The sequence below is a fragment of the Pezoporus occidentalis genome, unplaced genomic scaffold (genome assembly GCF_034315485.1).
Source record: "Pezoporus occidentalis ecotype Australia unplaced genomic scaffold, CSIRO_AGI_Poc_V1 ctg93, whole genome shotgun sequence".
NCBI lineage: Eukaryota > Metazoa > Chordata > Aves > Psittaciformes > Psittacidae > Pezoporus > Pezoporus occidentalis.
The window spans coordinates 9,140,271-9,159,566 of NW_026916294.1; the positions used below are offsets into that span (position 1 = coordinate 9,140,271).

General features: G+C 55.6%; 1 protein-coding gene across 3 annotated transcripts; it reads right to left on the minus strand.

Moving 5' to 3' along the window:
- Window positions 1–1,644: 1,644 nt before the first annotated feature.
- Window positions 1,645–19,018, minus strand: SRF (serum response factor). 3 transcript variants are annotated; one of them, XM_062605853.1, is made up of 8 exons: window positions 18,848–19,018; window positions 14,254–14,520; window positions 8,438–8,699; window positions 7,925–8,104; window positions 6,193–6,312; window positions 5,311–5,502; window positions 4,723–4,799; window positions 1,645–4,470 (listed from the first exon to the last, which is right to left on the minus strand). In XM_062605853.1, the coding sequence occupies exons 1-8, from the start codon at window positions 18,884–18,886 to the stop codon at window positions 4,375–4,377; spliced, it is 1,233 nt and encodes a 410-aa protein (XP_062461837.1). In that variant the 5' UTR covers window positions 18,887–19,018; the 3' UTR covers window positions 1,645–4,374. The 3 variants fall into 3 exon arrangements, with proteins under 3 accessions (XP_062461837.1, XP_062461835.1, XP_062461836.1); XM_062605851.1 differs by lacking the exon at window positions 18,848–19,018 and adding an exon at window positions 15,637–16,159; XM_062605852.1 differs by lacking the exons at window positions 7,925–8,104; window positions 18,848–19,018 and adding an exon at window positions 15,637–16,156.
- Window positions 19,019–19,296: the final 278 nt, after the last annotated feature.

Here is a 19,296-nt window from a genome sequence, read left to right on the forward strand (position 1 = left end):
ATGCAGTCATTTATCCTAAAAATAAAGAGTATGTCTGTGGCATCTCGCTCCCTGTTTGGAGTTCTGCAAGTCATGCACTAGCCCCTGTGCACAAGTGACACGAGGTTACTTGTGCTGGTATGGGTTTTGTGGTGCTGAACCACGAGACGTACCTGTGCAGAGAAGCTGAACAGGGGGCTGGCTGTGGTGTAATGTGTAAGGGTGAAGCATCTCCCTTGAGGAAGGAACCATTTCTGCTGTGTTTTGCTCCTAAGCACCTTCCATAGTCTTCTGCTCTCCTGATACACCGAGAGGTATTTTCTCCAAATTATGGTGTGAGGAATAGTGCACCACATGGACTTTTTTATCAGTGTTAAGCTTTCCTTCCCTTATACTGGTTATCAGCTCCCTGACCTGATGCTAGTAGTTTTATTTTCAGCCGGCATACTGTTGACCCAGCAGCACTGATGGTTTCTCCCTTTGGTTTCTTTCCCACTTCTAGGCACTTTAGTGAGCCCTGATGTGCCCTTGACCTGGCCTATAGGGGCCTACAAGCATCCACCATTGACCTAACTTTAAGTGATGTCCCTCCAATTTGGGCTTTGCATTCAAAGATATTGCCATACCTTCCCCCAAAGTGGTTTTCTGCAAGGAATTTAAGTCTTGGTGCTGGCCCTCAACACTTAAGATCCATCCTTAAAGATATCAGGTGTCTATGAGTAATGGACTTGGAAAACAGGAGGGGAAACAACTTCATTTTCATTTAAGACTCAGATCAGATGCCTGTCAGTGCCAGAGGATGCTCTTCTGCCTGCAGCCTTTCAACTGGTTTAAACTCCAGTTTGTTCTTCCTCCTCGTCCAGAGGCCTGGGGATGGTACTGCTCACACCAACCACTGTGTCTGGATGTGCTGGGATGCCAGCTGCATGATATCTCCCATGCTGACAGACAGGGCGTGGCCAGCATCACTTACCTGCTGAGTCCCATCAGGTAAACATGACCTTAACAGCAGCATCTTCATACAAAACTTTCATCTATCTTGGAAATACCTGTGTCACTAGAAAAAAAGCATCTCCATCCTCCTTCGGTTTGCATTAGTTTATCAATATATAAACATATAATCCACCTGATACCAGGTCTAGGGAGCATGCTTTCTTTGATGTTACAATGGTAAAAATTGCTCTTCTTAGGCTTTAGTTATTGCCTAACTACTCCTTAAGTGACACGGGCTCTTTCTCCTTCCTGATTTACCTCTTTCTTGAGGGCCTCCTGCTCCTCCCTGTGAAGATCCATGAACTAGAGCAACTCCTTTTCAGAAGTCCCCCTTCTCTTCATTCCTGTTTCTTACTCCTCTTGGCTCCACACTGTGCCCTGCTCACCCGCACTGTTCCTGAGCTTTTGGAAAGGACAGCACTCACAGGCTTGCTACCCACCACTGGCTCTGGGACTCCCAGAGCTGATGTTCAACTGGTCAGGTCTCACCTGTGCAGGAGATAGGGGGGGATACAGACTATTGCAAAGAACCCCTCTTTATCACACCATGCCCAGAAAGCCTCCCACCCTCCACAGTCCACGAGCAGGTGCAGGAATCTGCCCCTGATTCCCATTCACTTGCCCTTAGGTGTATGTTGTCCTCCCTCAAAAGCATGGCCAAGATCCCAAATCTGTGCACAAAATGATAACATTTATTGAAAGAGTATTTTTTTTTGTTTTTAATACAAAAGAAAGCTCTGTACATAGTACTGTGATTACTTCCACATCCTTCCAGAAACACAACCCTGGAAACTGGAGGGGAAAAAAAAAAACTCCCACACACACTTATGCGTACACACGCGCACACACACACACGCACACGCACACAACCCTCAAACCAGTAAAATGAACTAAAATGTCACCACACAATAAATGCCGTTTCATCCCTGATACACAAGTGTTCTTACAAGTCGGTACTTAAATAAAATACACCATTAGCGTTTAACCAGCAGTTGCCTTTGGGGAACCAGGGAGGGGATGCAGGCAGACGCCCTGGAGCAGCAGGGGCACTCCAGCCATCCCAGCCCAACTGCTCTGCTCCGCAGCGCTAGCACAAGCAAAGCGGAGTAAAGCCAGGCCACAGCGATGTGCTGGGGCAAAGGATAATGCGAACCCCAACCCCAGCCTCCTCCCTGGATGCTACCTAGCTACCCAGCCTTGTTTTGGAAGCATCACTGAGCAGCTTTCATAGATCTAACAATGGGGTATGGCACAGCATTCCCACATGCTCCAAGCTGCAGGGTATACATCACTCTTAGAGCAAGGATACCAAGGGGAGGCAGCACAAAATGTAACTCACTGGAGGGGCCACCCCACTCCCCACGAGCCCTTTCCAGGCTGCATAACAGACCAAGGGCTCTTCGCACAGAGGGCTTGGGTGGGACCTGTCTACATCTGTGCACTAAGGAACAGCTATATAGGAGGAACTACAGCCCAGATCGTCAGCTAGGAGCTGCTACCTGCACAGTGAGCGGGGAGAGCAGTGATCAGCCACTGCTGGCCCCTCACCTCCTAGGGAGGAGTGGGGATGCCCATATCCCTTAGGCAGTCGCAGGTAGCACTGCTCTACACCAAGAGCTGTGTCAGAGCAGCTGCAGGTCCCACAACTAGAGGTGAATAGGACAGCCATAAGAAAACCCAGCCCATCTCCGGCTGCTGGGCACACTGCAAGCCCCTTGCTCCCAAGGGATGGGTTTCCCACTTTGAGGCCAGCCACTTGTTCAACTTGCCTTCTGCCTGTTAAGCCCAAAATGATGGGTATGGAGTCCTCAGTACAGCTAAGTGGGAAACAAACATCCCACTGGGTGAAGCTTGATCCCTGGCACATGCTGGTGGGTGAAGAGCGCAGCTTAAACGCTAATGCTGAGGGAACATGTTCAAGGTTACAATACAAACTCAAAAGCAAGGCCCCTTTCCTGCCTCCATGCCCCCCCACCCCTCTCCCATCCCCCTGGTACAAACCCCATGAAAACTGTACAGGAGCCAAACTTTTATTCCTCAAAGAATTACATAAATACTGAGTTTAACACTTAGAAAAATAAAGTAATTTTCTTTTTTTTTTTTCCTTTTTTTTTTTTTTTTTTTTTTCCTCCAAGGCTTCTTTTGTCTTTAACTTAAAAAAAAAAAAAAAAAAAAAAAGTTACAGTAGCTGCTTCTTCCCCTTAAGGGTTCAGCAGCTTCTCTCACTTGCTCACTTTCCCTCCAGGGACAGGGCTAGGTAGCAGAGCCATTCACAGCAACTCCCATGCAGGACCATGCATGCTCCAGCCCTTCTCCCCCAGCCTTGCTGAGCCCGCACAGGCATGGCAGCAGCCCCTCCGCAGCCCAGGATGGCCTGCAGGCCACCCTGGTGTTCAGAGGAAGAGCCTGCCACGTGCCCAGCAGCTCAGTGCCCCATGGGCTCTTTCCTTTGACACTTGGGTTGTTTCTCCACCTTGCATCGGATGAACTTAGAAAGCGCTGGCTGGAGCTCCAGGAGGATGTGGGAAAGACCTGACCACATTTCCCTGGGCGAATGGAGTCCGCAAGCAGTGTGAGGGCTGAGAGGAGAGTGTGGGACTGGGCTGGCCGCAGAGCCCCCCCCAGGAGCTCTCTCGGGCATCGCAGTGCTCCTGGGTGTCCACTGACCACCTCAGCTGTGCAAGGGCAGCCACCAGGCAGAGCCAGTCAGGCTGCAAGTCTGCCAGGCAGCCCAGCGAGGAGGCACTGAGGGCAGAGGGCTCACCGTAGTGCATACGAGGAGGATGGGGCCATGTGCTGCAGGCCCAACCAGAGATACACATGCAAGCTGGCCACTCTCCCCTGTCCAGAGCCCAGGGCAAGCTCCTGCAGCCAGGACCCATCACCCCCACAAAGGCACATTGCTGAGGCCAGCAGCACAGCCTTGGCCTAACTCTGCTCCAAACTGCACCTGCAGGACAGCTCTGGGTTTGATCTGAGCCCCATGCAGAGCAAACGCTCACGGGCAAGGTGTCTTAGGAGTGCCCAGAAGGAGCCAAAGCCTCCAGCTGGGAATGCCCCGCAGTATTTATTTGCAGCACAGAGCAATCCTCCCCTCAAGTTTCTTTGGCTGGCGTGAGACAAGCACAGCTATCGCAGCATCCTAATGCCCCCAAGCCCTGCATGGCCCCAGCATAGCTCCACCCCAGGTGGGTCCTGCAGCCCCACACGCGTGCCCTATGTGTGTGTGTGTGTGGGTGCATGTGTGTGTGTTTGTGTGTGTGTGCACGTGTGGATGAAGGAAACGTGAAAAGGCAACAATAAATAACTGGTGCAGTCTGTACGAGAAGGAATTGCCACCAGCCCCAGCACTGGCATGGCAAGCCAGGGGACAGCACAAGGCCGGCAGCAGAGGCCTCTCAGTCACTCACTCTTGGCGCCATGTGAGGTGTCCAAGTTTACTACCTGCAGCTCCGTCAGGCTGCTGCCACTGCTGCTCTGCTGCCCAATGACCGCCATCTAGAGAGAAAAGGGAGGAGGAAGCACTGGGGGACAGCATGCCCTGAGACCGCACCTGCCAGCAACCAGGGTGGCACTGTCCTTTTTGGGCACCTGGCCAAGGAGAGCAAGACTTCCTCACCCACAGGTAGGTGGCACTGACAGCTTTCCCACACCCGAGGACCTGCGTCTGCCCGGACCCACAAAGGATGTGCAGGCACGCACAGAGCAAGGATATCCCCTTAACACCTGTGAGTACCACTCTGCTCCTACCTGGTGAAGCTGGACAGCTGAGACTGGGATCTGAACGGTGCCTGATGGGGCTGTCAGGAACACTTGGGGGACGCCACCTGCCACAGAGAGAGCACAAATGACACCATCCCTTAAACACTGCTCCCCCACGGGTCCTTCCTCTGAGCTCCATGGAGCTTCACAAGGATAAAGGAGTGTGTCTGCATGCATGGCAGCATCTCAGATGAAAGCCACGTGCTAGTGTTCAAAATGGTGGGAGAAGCAGGCATTAGCCCTCAATCCAAGTCTTGCCTGCATGGTTTTTCATGCTGCTTTTTCCCCTCATGCAACTACACGTTGTCGCCAGTCTCTCCTAACTCTTCCACTGGCCTGCCCCATATGCCACCCATCCCAGCAACCCTCACCCTTTTTCCCCAGCAATCTTTTGCATAGGAGAATAGCAAGATCTAAAAGCACACATCAAGCATCACCCCTGCCAGGCCTTTCTGCAGCCACTAGGGCTGCTCAGAAGCAGCTTTGTTAACACGAATATACAGCATAAATACACGTGAGAGAAAAACAAGGGTGTCAGAGCACTCAGGGGAACACTGACCCAGAGAGCTGTCTTACCCTGATCCTGGACCTGGCCGTGGGACACCTGCATCGCTGAGGGTGCCTGTGAGAACGCGTTGAGGACTGCAAGGCCGCCGTCCGCAAGGCCAGATGTGGGCGCGTACATCACCGCGTGTGGGCTGGGGTACATCATGTGGCCACCCACAGTGGTTGGCACAGACGACGTCATGATGGTTGCTGGGAGGGTCACTGGTACCAGGACAGAGGACAGTGAGTCACACGAAAGGAGTCTGCTGCACTCACACACCTGCCCAGCACCCCTCCCTCCACCACATGCCCTTGGCATGCTGAGGCAGCAGGGGCATGGAGATGCCCATCTTGTTCTCCCAAGTTACTATTTGGAGTAACTTGTATGTATGGAGTAACTTGTAAGTATGAGGGGGCAGAAAAGTATGGACAAAATTCAACTTGAGATACAAGCTTTAATAAAAACGTTGAAGTGGATTCAGCCTGCATTCAGGCACCCAAACTAAGATTTTGCTGACAAGAGAGGTGTGCTCTGCACAGACTGTAAAAATCTCAAGTAGATGTGAGCCAATGCTTTGTGCTAAGGGCAATGCTGGCTCACTGAGGAACCATGTGAGAACTAGGCAACCTGTTCACAGCTCCATGCTGCAAGTTAAGAGCAGAGGATGTGACTGGAAAGGCTCTGAAATCCCTTCTAAGGTGCCCTATGCACAACAACATCTACCTAGATAGAGCATAGCACAGGGGCTGCCAGCAAGATAAAATACACTTGGGAAACTGTCAAAAAGACTGGGGTAGAGTTGGTCTGAAGAAGGATCCTGGGCAGGGAGCAGGCATGAGGCCTGCTGGTGTGGGTTGTTAGCAGCAGTGATTAGGAAGACAGAACATGGTTTACCATCATGCCTCAATTACCTGTTCCGCTGGAAGAGGTCTGGGTAAGGTCAGTGCTGCTGTCACTAGAGGGAGACGTTTGCTGCGGTGCCTGGTGCACCTGGATCGCCTGGACTGGGACCTGCTGAGCCATGGTACCACCTTGGGAGAGAGAGGAGCCCGTGAGCCTATGCTCAACAGCGATAAAGGCACTCTGGGCCACGTGAAAAAGCCCCCCAGTCTTTCTTTAGCTGCAAACTGCTCCGCAGCGTGGCTCTGCACTGTGCTGTGGAAGGCTGGCCAAAAGCAGCACGTGGCAGAAACCAGGCCCTGTCCCAAACAGCAGGCCAAAAGCTGCTCTTTCCTGGCAACAGGGGCCAAGGAAGGCTTAGCTGAGCTTCTAGGCTCTAGAGAGAAAAGAAAAGGCTACAGAAGCTTTTGTCCAGCTCCTAAACGTGGTTCAGGCACGTCTGAGGCCCCCTTCACCATTCCTGGCACAGAAGGTGCTGGGAGGAAAGGACTCAGCACATGCTCCCAGCACTGCCCATGCAAGGATCATCTCACTGCACCAAACAGAACAGCTGGAGTCCAAATGCCCAGGCCAACTGAAGCCCGCTGCCTTCACACTCTGGAGCTCAGCTCCATCCTCCACAGGGCACTTGGGAAACAGCTATCTCGCCCATCTGGTGATCCTAAAGACACCACAGTGCCCTACACCGGGATTAGAGACCACTGGGCCACAAGGCGTACATCCTAGATGTACGTTTTGTACATGGGGCATGGCCACACAGTCTCTAGCCCAGCCCTCAGAGACAGAGCTTGGCACAGAAAGCTCCCTTCAGGCTCAGGTCCTGTCACCAGAGGGAAGATCAAGGGATGCCAGAGAGCAGGAACCACTAGTCACCTCACTCAGATGGCAAATTTCACCATGCACCACACCACAGACACGTATATCCGTTATTCTCTTAGCTCCTGCAGATCACAAGGGAAATCAAGTCCCTTTGCATAGGATCATGCTGTCTGCTGGGGCTCACAGGAGCCATAAGGGCTCCAAGAAAGCATGCAAGCTATAAGACTCGTTGACTTGGGCACAAACAGGCAGCACACAAGAAACATGGTCTCAGGACCAGTCCTCAGACAGCGGCCGTTTCCACAAAGGGGAGCTTAGCCCCTTAGGCTGAACCTCCAGGGAGAAGCACATGCAGCCCCAATGCAACACCTGGGAGCCTTGACTCAGCACAATAAATTCCTACCAAGGACAACGCACACAAGGCAGCACACCAGCACTGCTCCCTCCTCTGCTCCAGGTCTCTCAGAATCTGCCCTCTGCACTGTGGCTCAGTGACTGACTGCGGATCCAAATACAAAAGCAGCTGCTCAGAGCCAAATGCCAGCACTCAAAACACACCCACTGGGCACCTGAGACCCTGCAGGCTCCTTCCATCAGTCTTCCTAGCAGTACAGTTGAGCCTCAGCACACCTGTACCAGGGACCTCTCCTCTGCATTTGCTAGTCAGAATGCAAACCCTCAGGCAGGGGACTGCCAACCCACTGCTTCCCTGGGTCTGTATCCCCCAAAATGCTGCTCCTGCCTATGCCAAGCACTCTCTACCCTGCCTTCCCATCTCTCCCCTGCAGCCACAGCCAGGGTGCCCTGTGCTCTGCCTCCTGAGCTCCCACTTCAGTTGGGGGTCAGTTCCCTGGCCAGGACCAGGACCCCACAGATGCCTCCATCCCCCCAAGTCAAGCAAGCGGAGGAGAAGCGAGTGCTGACCTGTCAGCGACACGATCTGCCCTCCAGCTCTGGCAGGGAAGCGGAAGACTGTCTGTTGTGCCTGCTGCAGCGGTCCAGCCGTACCCGTGACCACCTGGCCCTGCTGGCTGGAAAGAGCCAGGGAGTGCGGCTGTAACTGAGTGAGAGGAATGGTAGGGGTCCCCGGAGAAAGGGAAGCACCTGCCAAAAGGAGGGATAAAGAAAGGCTTTGTCACCATCAGCTCTTTTCACTCCCTCCAGGCTTCTTGGTGCTGCCCTGGGGTCCCAACTCAGCTCCCTGCCACCATGCCCTTCCCAGCAGCAGGGCCAGCTAGCAGCTCTCTAAGGAAACAGCCACTACATGACACTTCTCCAGCCACTGGCCTGGCTAGGATCGAGCAAGGAATCCCAGCCAGGTTCACCCTACAGCAGCAACCACTCTGCTTCCTCCTGCCACTAGCCTTCCCTCCTCTGGAGAGGGCACCAATGCACTTTTGTTGAACGTTGCAGTCCTTAGTCCCTAAAAGCACTGACCTGACATGAGGGTGAAGCTGGTGGGTATCGGCATGAGGCCCCCAGATGTCACTGCACTGGCTCCAGTAGTCTTCAGCACTGTCCCGTTGGCACTGGTGACTGCATTGGGGCTGATGCTGGCAGACACTGGCGCCAGGTAATTAGTGATGGGGAATGATGGGCCACTGCTGACCTGCATAGAGGTTGAGGTGGTGGGGGCTGTCTGGATGGTGGACGTTGTCCCCGGCAGGTTGGTGACAGTGAACGCTGGTTTCAGTGCGTCCTGGGGAAGGAGAGATTGTGACAACTCAGACCAGACCTTGGATCTGGTCAACCCTTATCTGCCCATAAGATCAAACCAGGCTCCATTGGTTGCATGCTGGTGCTAAACCATACCCCCGTAGCTTGCTGCCAGCACATGGAGCACAGACAGTGCAGCAGAGAGAAGTTGCTTGTACAAACATGAGAAGACTGTGCCCAATAACACAGCATGAGGAAAGCTGGAGAAAGCTCAGCGTACACCTTGGATACAAGCCCAGGGCCACACAGGTCCCCTGAGAGACTTCCCTGTGAGGCACCAGGGGACAAAGAAACCCTTCCCCTCCGCAGGACTCCCCAAAGCCTCTAAGAGGAGAAAACCTTTTTGGCACACAACAGGCAAAAGCAGTGCTTGCAGGGACAGACATAAAGGCAAACACACGGTCTCCTGTCAGGAACACACACCACTTCCCTTATGGCAGGAAACACATGGCCAAGAACAAGCTGAGAACTGGCTCTTAAAGGTAGCTGTACACCAAAAGCAGCAAGTGAGAGGTGAGTAAGCCAAACCCTGGACACCAGGGATGCCCAAACCCAGCCCTGACAGCTGCTTTGGCAGGCCCTTGGGAATGCCTCCACAAATCTCCTGGAGCAAAGGGAAGAACCTGGCCAAGGGAAGCACCCATTTGCCATCCCACTAGCAGGAGACAGGCAGAAGGCAAATGCTTCCAAGCGACTCGGCATGTTAGCTACTGCCAGCAACACACTATGGTCCTGCAAGGAGCAGAGCTCTATGCCTGAGGATGTCAATGGCAGGGAAGCTGAGCAGCAGGAGGCAAAAGGCCCTGTAGCGGGCCAACACTAGCCTGAGGCCAGCCTCCCGGGTCTGAGAACTCAGGAGGAAAGTGTACGCCAGGCTGCAGGGCATGTAACACCTCAGCTTCCGCAGCTACAAAGCAAGTGGCTTGGATCTGCAGGAACCAAGCCCAGCATGATCCCTGCTGCCCCTGGCAGTCACACTTCACCTAACACACCTCCTTCCCCCAAATCCCCTTTTAGATACCTACGGTCTCCATAGCTCCTCTCCTCTCCTGTTCGTCCAGCCAAGAGCAGACTGCACACACACCGCTCCGCAGGAGACCACACCACAGGCCGAAGGGACCTGCTGTCCCCATGCCCTGCCATGGCTGCCGGCACACCCGGGAAGAGTTAAGGCTGCCACACTCCCACCCCTCCCGCTGCAGGCTGGTGGGCCCAGCGCTCCCACGTGCTAAGCCTTGTTCCCAGCTTGTCAAGCTGCCAGGAACGAGGAATTCACAGCTCAACCAACAGCTAAAAAAGGGAAGGCAGCCCATTTTGGACAGGAGGAGCCAATCCCGGGCACTCAGCCGTGCTCCAGAGCCCAGGGAGGGAGGAGAGTAACACCCCTCAGCCTTGGCACCACAGTCCCTGAAGTCCAAATTAGAAGAGGCACGTGATAACAGAGTAGAGCCCAGCACGGGCACTTTCCATTAGCTCAACCACAGACTCCTGCCATCCCACATGGGACACGGAGGCTATGGGTGCTCTGCCCACGTGGGTGACAGGGCAGAGTTCCCCCCAGCCCACTAAGCCATGGAAGCCGTAGCAGAGCAGGGTGGGGCTTGCTCCCAGCTGGAAAAGCCAGGCTCTATCTCTTCATCCCGAAGACGTAGCCCTGAAGCGGTACACCCCTGAAATACAGCCCCAACACTCCACACTCTCAGGGCTGCAGGAGGCATCCCAAAAGATTCACAGCACCTTGCTCAGGGGGGTTCCCAGGACTCCCTAAAAGTACAAGGGCAAATCTCAGCATGATCAGAGCAGCAAAGATGCTTGGGAGGGATGCTGTGCCAGCAGGCTTGAACCATGCACACCCCATCTCTGCCACAGGCAAGACTCGGATTCCTCCCATCTTTGTTGTGCTTCTCTTAGGCTGCAGCAATAGCTCCTAGTACAGAAAGAGAGTTGAGCGAGACCTTGGGACTGGACATCTGCTGCCTTATCCCCATGACTGTCAGTGATGCCTCAGAGCCCCTGGGTACCTTGGATCCCCCCAGCACCTGTAAAGCCTAGAGTACATGTGTAAGGCCAGCCTTCAACAGGAGCCAAGTCATGGGTCGCCTTCAGCCCAGATTACCCAAAGGGCCATGGACAAACCCTGACGTGCCACAGCAGCCCTGAAGGCCTTTTCCTTCCCAATCCAGCTGCACATCCAATCCCCACCACAGCTCACTCAAAATTTCAGTTTGCAGAGCAGTACCCGGGGAAATCAACGTGCAGCAAAGGTGCAGCATAGCATCAGGAGATGCCTGCGCAGACCTGATAAATGCTATACAGCACAAGTGGACCATAGGGCATGGCCCAGGCCAACTGATGCCCACCTGGACCTTAGCAAGATCCTGGGGACAGAAACAATCCCTCTCCACAGCTTCAGGGGACTGCCTGAGACACTGCTGTTCAGCATGGCCCAGACCCTGAAGCCAGCATTATTATGCAGATGTTGGAAGGCAACTGGCCTGGGAAGTACATGGGAAATCCCAATCTGGCCTCCAACACCTGATCTACATTCCAGATGAGGCAGAAAAACCCTTCCTAACCCCACCTCAAAGAGAAATGGCCATATCAGGGCTACTCACATCCTCCTACCCCCGATCTAGCGCCTTTGAGCTCCTTCCAAAATCCCCTCTCCCACATAACCCAAGAGGTTACATGAGGGCCTTTTGGGAAGCACAAGAGATCAGGCGGATCAGCGCACAACAGTATCGTTGTGAAGATGCAGATGCTGTTTTAAAAGTACAACATGCCCCACTCCCAGCAGCAGTCCAAGCTCAGCTCTAGGGCAGGGAGTTTGGATTTGGCGTAGCAGGAGGATCTCATAGCTGCTGCTGGTTGTAGCTCCAATGAAGAGCAGTGGGCTGCTGACTGCAGGTACCAGCCTGGCTGCATTGCTCCCGGTCTCTGCTGCGGCAGCTGAACATAGGCAGGTTTTGTCCCTACAGAGGTCCAGGAAGTTCACAGGAAGGCCAGGGAGCAACTGCCCAGTCCTCTCAGAGCATCCTATATGGCTGGACCTTGCAGTCCAGGTACTTGATCTCCTGCCACCTCCTCCACTAACATACCTGTTACCACTCACCCATCCCTCAGCAAGGATGCCAGCCACCTAGCACAGCCCACTCACAGGCTCTCTTCATCCTCAGGGAACTTCTCGGTCTATCTGAATTGGCCTGATCGCTGTTAACAGCACAAACCCAGGCCTCCAGCCATGCACAGGGCACAGCAGGACTGCAGAAGGTAAAGACAGGAGTGTCCTAGCCTCAGGGTTTCCCATGACAAGAACCCTCAGCAGGTCAGGGATGGATTTAGCCACAATATCAAGCAGGAGACAGGGCACAGGGCTCCTCCAGCCCCGCACTAAAGGCTGGCCATGGCCAGAAGGCACCCCACTCTAAGCATTACCACGGGGATAGAGCTTGCAGAGTTGCACCAGAAAGTGGGCAGAGAAGTTGCATTGTCTTCTGCAGAGTAACTGCACCCCAAGATCACACTTCCTCCGGGGCCACCTAGCAGTATTTTCAGGGACAATCTTAAAGGACACAATGTGGACAAGCCCCATGCCAGGATCAGGTCATCTGCCATGCACGGCACTTCCTGCACCTCCAGTTACTCCAGGCGTAGGCAATTTGTCTCATTACAAAATGCCCAGAGGACGTGTTTTTCATCCAGGAGAAGCACAAGAGACAAGTCCTTACAAACACAGGCTGCAGAAGGGAGAAACTGCTGGTGACAATGGACTCCTCTGCCTACTGGAAAGGGCTGGCACAGCTCACACTAGGAATCAGAGCACCAAGGAAAGTCATGCCAGACTGGGACAGCCAGAACTGTTGCTGGGCTCCCACCAATGGGAAGCCTTCCCAAGGACTCTCCTGGGTTCCAGCACAGAGCTCTCCAGCCAGCAACACCTTGGCCCATCGCAGCTGCTCTGCCTGCAGGGATCTCTGGGACTGCTGGTATTTCTCAGGGCTCAGCAGTGATTAAGTTTTTTGCTTGGTGCAGCACTACATGCACACGGGGAAGAGGGTATGGAGAAATTGTGGCTGCCAGGTACCCAGTGGCATTGTGATCAGAGCTGTTGCACTGCCATAGGATGCAAACACAGCTGAACACCCCTGCAGCCCCAAATAACACACTAGGCATGTTGCTGCACTTGCTGCCTTTGGGATTACAGCACACAGATTTCAAACACCATTCTCCAGGTTCTGTCTGCTTAATGCTTAGTGGCTACTGTGGTGTGCGTACAGTAGCTAGATTAGGATGCTGCTGTAGTTTGTGTAAAGTTGGCTAGAGGTCTCCTAGAGCAAGGCCACGGACCATCTGGAAGGATGCTTTTGCAGCAAACCCAGGTCCTACACCATGAACACAGCTACAGCAGAGCTGCAGCAACTCGCAGTGCCCAGTGGCAGCCCTCACAGGCACAGGAAGCTGTGACACAAGCCCCAGTTCAGCATGTCACCCCAGCCTTGTTCCACAAACTCCCCCGCTTCCCCATCTCCACGCTGCTGTGGATCCCAGCACCAGTCTGCAAAGCAGCAGCAGGGACACGGAAAAATGTCGTTTGTATAAATGATGTGAATTGAAGTTATTGAACAAATGAGACATCAGGAATAAATTCTTTACTGTGAGAACGATAAGGCACTGGTTGTCCAGAGAAGCTGTGGCTACCCCATCCTTGGCAGTGTTCAAGGCCAGGCTGGACGGGGCCTGGAGCAACCTGGTCCAGGGGAAGGTGTCCCTGCCTGTGGCAAGGGGGTGGAACTGGATGAGCTTTAAGGTCCCTTCCAACCCAAACCAGTCTGGGATTCTATAAGGGAGCCAGTTCTTCTGCGACAACCTTTAGGACCAGCACCAGGGATGCAGTGACTAGACAGAGTCCTCCCAGCAGGAAAAGGTTCATTGGCCAGCTGTGAACCTATAGACAGTCCTCCGCAGCACCCTCAATGAGAGGCCACAGGCAAGACAGGAAAGGGCTAGTGCCTGCAGGGACACGAGGCAGGGAGCAGAAACAGTCCAACCAGCCAAATGTTTCCATTCCCCATGTCCTCCCTGCCCCCTTCCAAAACAGCACCAAAGCAAGAGACAGCTGCAGCTTATAAGGAATGTGAGGGGCCCTGCCAGGGACTCTGGCGAGGGAAACCAGGCCTTATAAGGCCATGGAGGCAGAATCAAATTTTTATCAATGAGTGCAAGAGCATGGAGACGCCCGGGGAGAGATAACAGTGCTGAGAGCTGGCCGGGGGGCGGGCCGGGCCGGTGGGGAGCCCCGCTGCAGAGACAGGGGCCAGGACACCTGCCACTCACATCCCTCCCTCTGCAAATCACCACTATCACCAGACAAGAGAAGGAGTCAGCCCAGAGAGGCCTCTCAGTGGGCATGAACCCACTGGAGTCGCAACAAAGCAGGACCCATCCTCAGCTTCCCAAGCTGCTGTTCAAGGAGACTGGCACTGATCCTGGCACAGCTCATGCCCCCCAGGGTGCCCAGGCATGTGGCTGAGCATTACCTTGGTCTCCCCACTGCTGTCCGACTCGGACACCTGGTAGGTGAGGTCCGTCTCCTCGAAGCCCGTGGCACTCATACGCTGGTCAGTGGTCGGGTCTGAGCGCGGGGGTGAGTCTGGGGAGTTGAGGCACGTTTGGATCAACGCCTTCCCCGTCTCACTGGTGATCATGGGCTGCAGCTTCCGCGTGGCAAATGTGTACACATGGCCCGTCTCGCTGGCCACCAGCAGCAGGACTTGGGTGCCAGTCAGCGTGGAGAGCTCATAGGCCTGCCAGAAGCACAAGGGAAGAACAGGGAGTCACAGACACATACTGCAGAGGACAAGAGCCCCTGGCACATCCCTGTGCTCCCAGCCCGGCCCTCCTTTCACCCATATCAGCTCCAGCTCCCTATCACTCCAGAGGAGCTGTGGCCTCTAAAACCAACTCAGGTCGGTTCCTTACAGGTTGAAGTGCCCCATGCTGTGTTCCCATCTCCTTCAGCACGCCCTTAGGTGATGCGAATGCCAAAAGCCCATGGGAAAAGTGGTCCCTTCAAGACAGCAGCTTGAGGTCATGGGCACACTAGGCTGTTTCCATTCTGGAAATCCCACCAACTTCTCCAGACACGTCTGGATGCCCTCTCACTGAGCCATGTGAGAGGATGCTACTCAGCCCGTGTGTCTCTGCTACCTCTTTCCACCACCAACACTCCAGCCAGGCCAGGACCCAGAGTCCCCTCTTCATCTTCACACCCATAAGCACAGCTGCACCCAAACACCTTGGCATTGATTGGTAGGCTCAAAAGAACACTCAGCATATGCCATCGGCACACTCCATGGTCTCACACAAGCTACCACAGCCAGGATGGCCTCATTCTGGATGCTGCACTACCAGGATGCACCCAGTAGTATCCCGTAGCCATTCCCACCTTCCCAGGTACACGAAGCCCAGCTCAGCTGGGATGCAGCACTGCCTGGTCATTCAGAAGATGCAGCGAGCACCAAAGGGAGCCAGGAGCACCCAACTGCAAACAAAATCCCTCGAGTTTCTAATGTCGGAGGCTGCACCGAACCGGGCATTCCCCAGGCACCCTTCCCGCTGCCGGCTGCCCGGGTCCCTGTCCGGAGCCCCGAGGACAGCCAGGAACCGGCCGCAGGAGACAACCGGCCCCGCCGCGGGCTCCCGCGCAGCCCCCCGGAAGGAGCCTGTGCCGGGCCGCCCCCCCTCCGTGGGGCCGGGAAGCCGCCGCTGTTTCCGGGCACGGCCCCGCCGGCCGGCTCCCCGCTCGACCCGGGCGCGCACCGCCCACCGGGCCAGCGCTTCCGCCGGGGCGCCGGCAACCGACAGGTGGGTGCCGGCCGCCCCCCGCCCGTCCCGCACCGGCCGGAGCCCCCGGGCCGCACCTTCTTCATGATGCCGGTCTTCCTCTTGCTGAAGGTGGTGTAGCGCCGCAGCTTGTTGTCGATGAACTCCATCTTGATCTTCACCCGGCCCCGCGTCTTCTTCCCGGGCTTGGCGCCGCTCACGGCCCCGCCGCCCCCGCCACCGCCGCTGTAGGCGGCCGCCGCCGCTCCCGCCGCGGGCCCCGCCGCCGCCGCCGCCTCGGCCAGGCCCCGCTTCACGCCGCGCCGCTCGCCGCCCAGCTCCTCCTCCTCGGCCGACTCCGAGTCGCCCTCGCTGCCGCTGTACAGCGCCTCCCGCTCCAGGCGGCCCCCGGGCGGCCCCGCCGCCGCCCCGCCGCCGTTCGCCCCACGCGGCACCGGCGCCCGGCCCAGTCCCGAGCCGCGGGCCAGCGCGGCGGCGGCGCCGTTCCCGGCTCCGGCCTGGCTCGGCAACATCGCGGCGGCGAGCGCGGGTCGGGTCGGGCCGGGTCAGGCCGGCCCCGCCATGGCCCCGCCGCCCGCTCCGCGCTCACGGCCCCGCTCCGCCGCCGCCCCCGCCGCGCCGCGCCGCCCCCATATAAAGCGATACAATATTGCCTTTTTTGGCAAAGGCGCTCCTTATATGGGGCGAGCCGTCGCCCCGCCGGGAGGCACCACCCTATTGGCTGGCAGCTGCCAAGCGCCGGCACCCATTGGCCAGCGGCTGGCGTTTGATTTGCATATGTTCAGACTGCGCTCGCGTCACCCCCAGATTGAAACACGCAAGAGGGGTCTTAAAGAGACAGCGGCCGGCGCGGCACAGACGGGGCGGCCGGCAGCGGGTGCCTTGCGCCCGCTGAGCGGACCGGGCTGAGGCACCCGAGCTTCCAGACCTCGCTTCCCCATTCCCACTGCCGGCTCTAGGCAGCCCTGGCCTCACAGGGAACACACCACGTGGCGGAGGCTCCCTGCCTTGCTCCCCTCCACATGCGGTCGAGCAGTACCCCACACCTCAGCACCCTGCCACCGGGTGCTGCTTCAGGCTGCTCTACGGCTCCTGTAGTCTGCAGAGGGCAACTGAGCTGCTCGCTTGTGGCGTGTGACAGCAGGGTCTGTCTAGGGTCTGAAGGAGAGGCTGCACTGAACCGGGCTAGGGGCTACATGGTGGCTATGGGGTGCGAAGGGCACAGAACTGGGCAGATAGAACCAAAATACACATTGCCCAAGCACAAGTTGACCACTGCTCAGACGGAAAAGGGTCTCTATGACAGGAGGGTCACGGCTAAGAGGAGAGAGTTGAGACCTGTGGATATGACAGGCTGCCTGTACACTGGTCTCTGGGAAGATGGCTGGGCTGAACCCAGCATGCAGACAGCGGGCTATGTCCACCCCATTCTGCAGCTAAGAGGGTTCCTGACAGGCAGCACAGACCATGTCCTCTGCTCAGGTGTGAGCCAGGACCTCCCCAGGAGAGGGACAGCCCATACAGGCAGAAAAACCAGGGGCAAGGCAGGGAGCATGAGTCCACGAGGGACCACAGAGCATGAAGCTGTAAGCAGGCAGATGCATCCTTAGCTAAGCAAAGGGCTCTCCCACACCCCATCCTACAAACAAAAACTACAACCCAGGGTAAGCCCTCACCTCTGCCAGCACCAGCCCTGCCACAGACCCATTTTACATCCCTATGGAGGGTCCTGCAACTTCCACAAGCCCTGTCCATATCCGCCTCACCACCCGGGGGACACGCACGTTTGCCACCAGCCTTCACAGCTGTCTCCCACTCTCTAGGGCCAATCTCCTACAGACCAAAGGAGTGACTGCAAAACGAAACACCCCCCTTGCCGCCACCTCCCCGTCCCCCCCGCCAGCCATGCTCCTCCAGTGAGCACACATGCCATTTATAGCTCCCAGCAGGGCTGCTGGGACGCACGTGCTTCCCATCACATGCCCTGCCACCCTCCCTTCGTGCTGAGCACAAACTACACCTGGCACAGGTAAGACAGAGGGCTGGCCGTGCCGTGCCAGGCTGAGGAAGGGGCAGCAAGACCCTCAGCATGACAGAAGAGACAAGCTAGGCTGAGAACAACTGGCAAGTAGATCCCACAGCCAGAGCCGGACCAGTCTGCCTGCTCAGTGTGAGTGTGCAATCACTGCAGGTACCAGGATCGCGGGGCTTTTTGCTCATGGGGCTACTATCTGGTCCCTCCTTCCCCTCCCAAGGGCTTTTGGACTGCAGGGCTACATGGAGGCCTTTTGCTCTCCAGGCTCCAGGAGAGTCTGCACAGGCAAGAGGGGAGAGCTGGCTCATCCTTTATGTTGCCATCCTCTCCCTCCCTGGTGCCATCCTGAGGCTGCTTTCCAAGGCACTTTTCCCACTTGTGCTCTAATTGGCACCAGAAATATCTGAGCTTCCTGGGATGCTAATCTCGCACTAAAGCAGTCAGATACATGCTATAGAGCCAAGCCCTATCCCCAGGCCACCATCACCCCCAGGACAAGTTACCAGCAGTACTAGACCTCCCTAACTAAACCAGCACCCAGTGGCAGTTGAAAGCAGCTTAAAACAGGTTTCAGGCCACTTGAACCTCCCACTTCATCTTCAGGGCTGTTCTCATTTACACCCCCACCAGTCATAAAATTCACATTTATAACCCTCTTCTCACACAGCTGTGGGTACAGCACTCAGCACTGTGCCATAAAAGCCTCTTACCCAGTTAACCCCATACATCTCCCCAGACAAGCTGCTGCCTTGTGCCAGCTCCTCTGTTGCATGGGCTCCGCTGCCCCCAGCATCAGAGCCAAGCGACCCTCCATATCTCATTTGCAATCCTCCTCCAGGCCATTACGAGCCCTTTCTTATCCTTTTCCAGCTCTTCATCCATATTTTAACTGGGGAGCTATTAAACACCCCCTGCACTCAGCTCTGGGGTTGTGGTGGTTTCCATCCCTTTACCCATCTTCTTACCATCGATACTTTAGCTGCTTTTTAGCTGCTACAGGTAGATGCTCTTTTTCTTAACAGCCAGATCTCACCCATGAGCAGTAACAACTAGACTGGAAGTACTGCACATGTCTTTCTTAGGGCCTTTCTTAACATGCCCCTTTTTTAAGTCAGCAGAAGGGTGCTTCTGCCCTACATAGATGAGATCAGGAGTGGGGTTGGTCCGTGAGAGGTCACCCTTAAGCTCTGGCTAGTCACCCCATGCTCTCACTAACAGAAAGTTCCATAATAGCAACTGTAGTTCCACAATACCTGAGCAGAGCAGGGACAGGTCTTGGTAACAGGGTCCATCCACAGAGCAGGCAATGAACAAAGTCCAGGATCCACCTGATCAGGAGACAGAGCCAAGAAAGCAGGACTGGAGAGCAAGACAGCAATATATATGCCTAGAAGGTAGGGCTAAAGACAAAGCCAAAACCCACAAGATTGCTCAATACCAAACTGAAAGCCTCTGCTTGACCTTAAATACAGCTCAAGAGGGTGGGAGGTCCCAGGTGAGGCTGTTTAGGACGATTAAGGCTCCTTAGCACCCTCACAGGTGCCTAACACAGCTGAGTAAGAGCCTGGGGCAGTAGGTAGAAGCAGAGCAAATCAAGAACTGCTTCTTCAAGCTGCACAGTGGCTCTGTGCACTCCCTGCTGGGGTGCTCAGAGCATGCACAGGTGTAAGAGGTACTTGGGTAACTTTCAGGCAAGGAAAAA

Coding starts and splice junctions, on each gene's coding strand:
- SRF (XM_062605851.1), bottom strand. CDS start 16,071: ATGTTGCCGAGCCAGGCCGGAGCCGGGAACGGCGCCGCCGCCGCGCTG. Junction 14,521..15,636: donor AGACCGGCATCATGAAGAAG/GTGCGGCCCGGG, acceptor TGCTTCTGGCAG/GCCTATGAGCTCTCCACGCT. Junction 5,503..6,192: donor GACCTCTTCCAGCGGAACAG/GTAATTGAGGCA, acceptor TCCTGGTACCAG/TGACCCTCCCAGCAACCATC.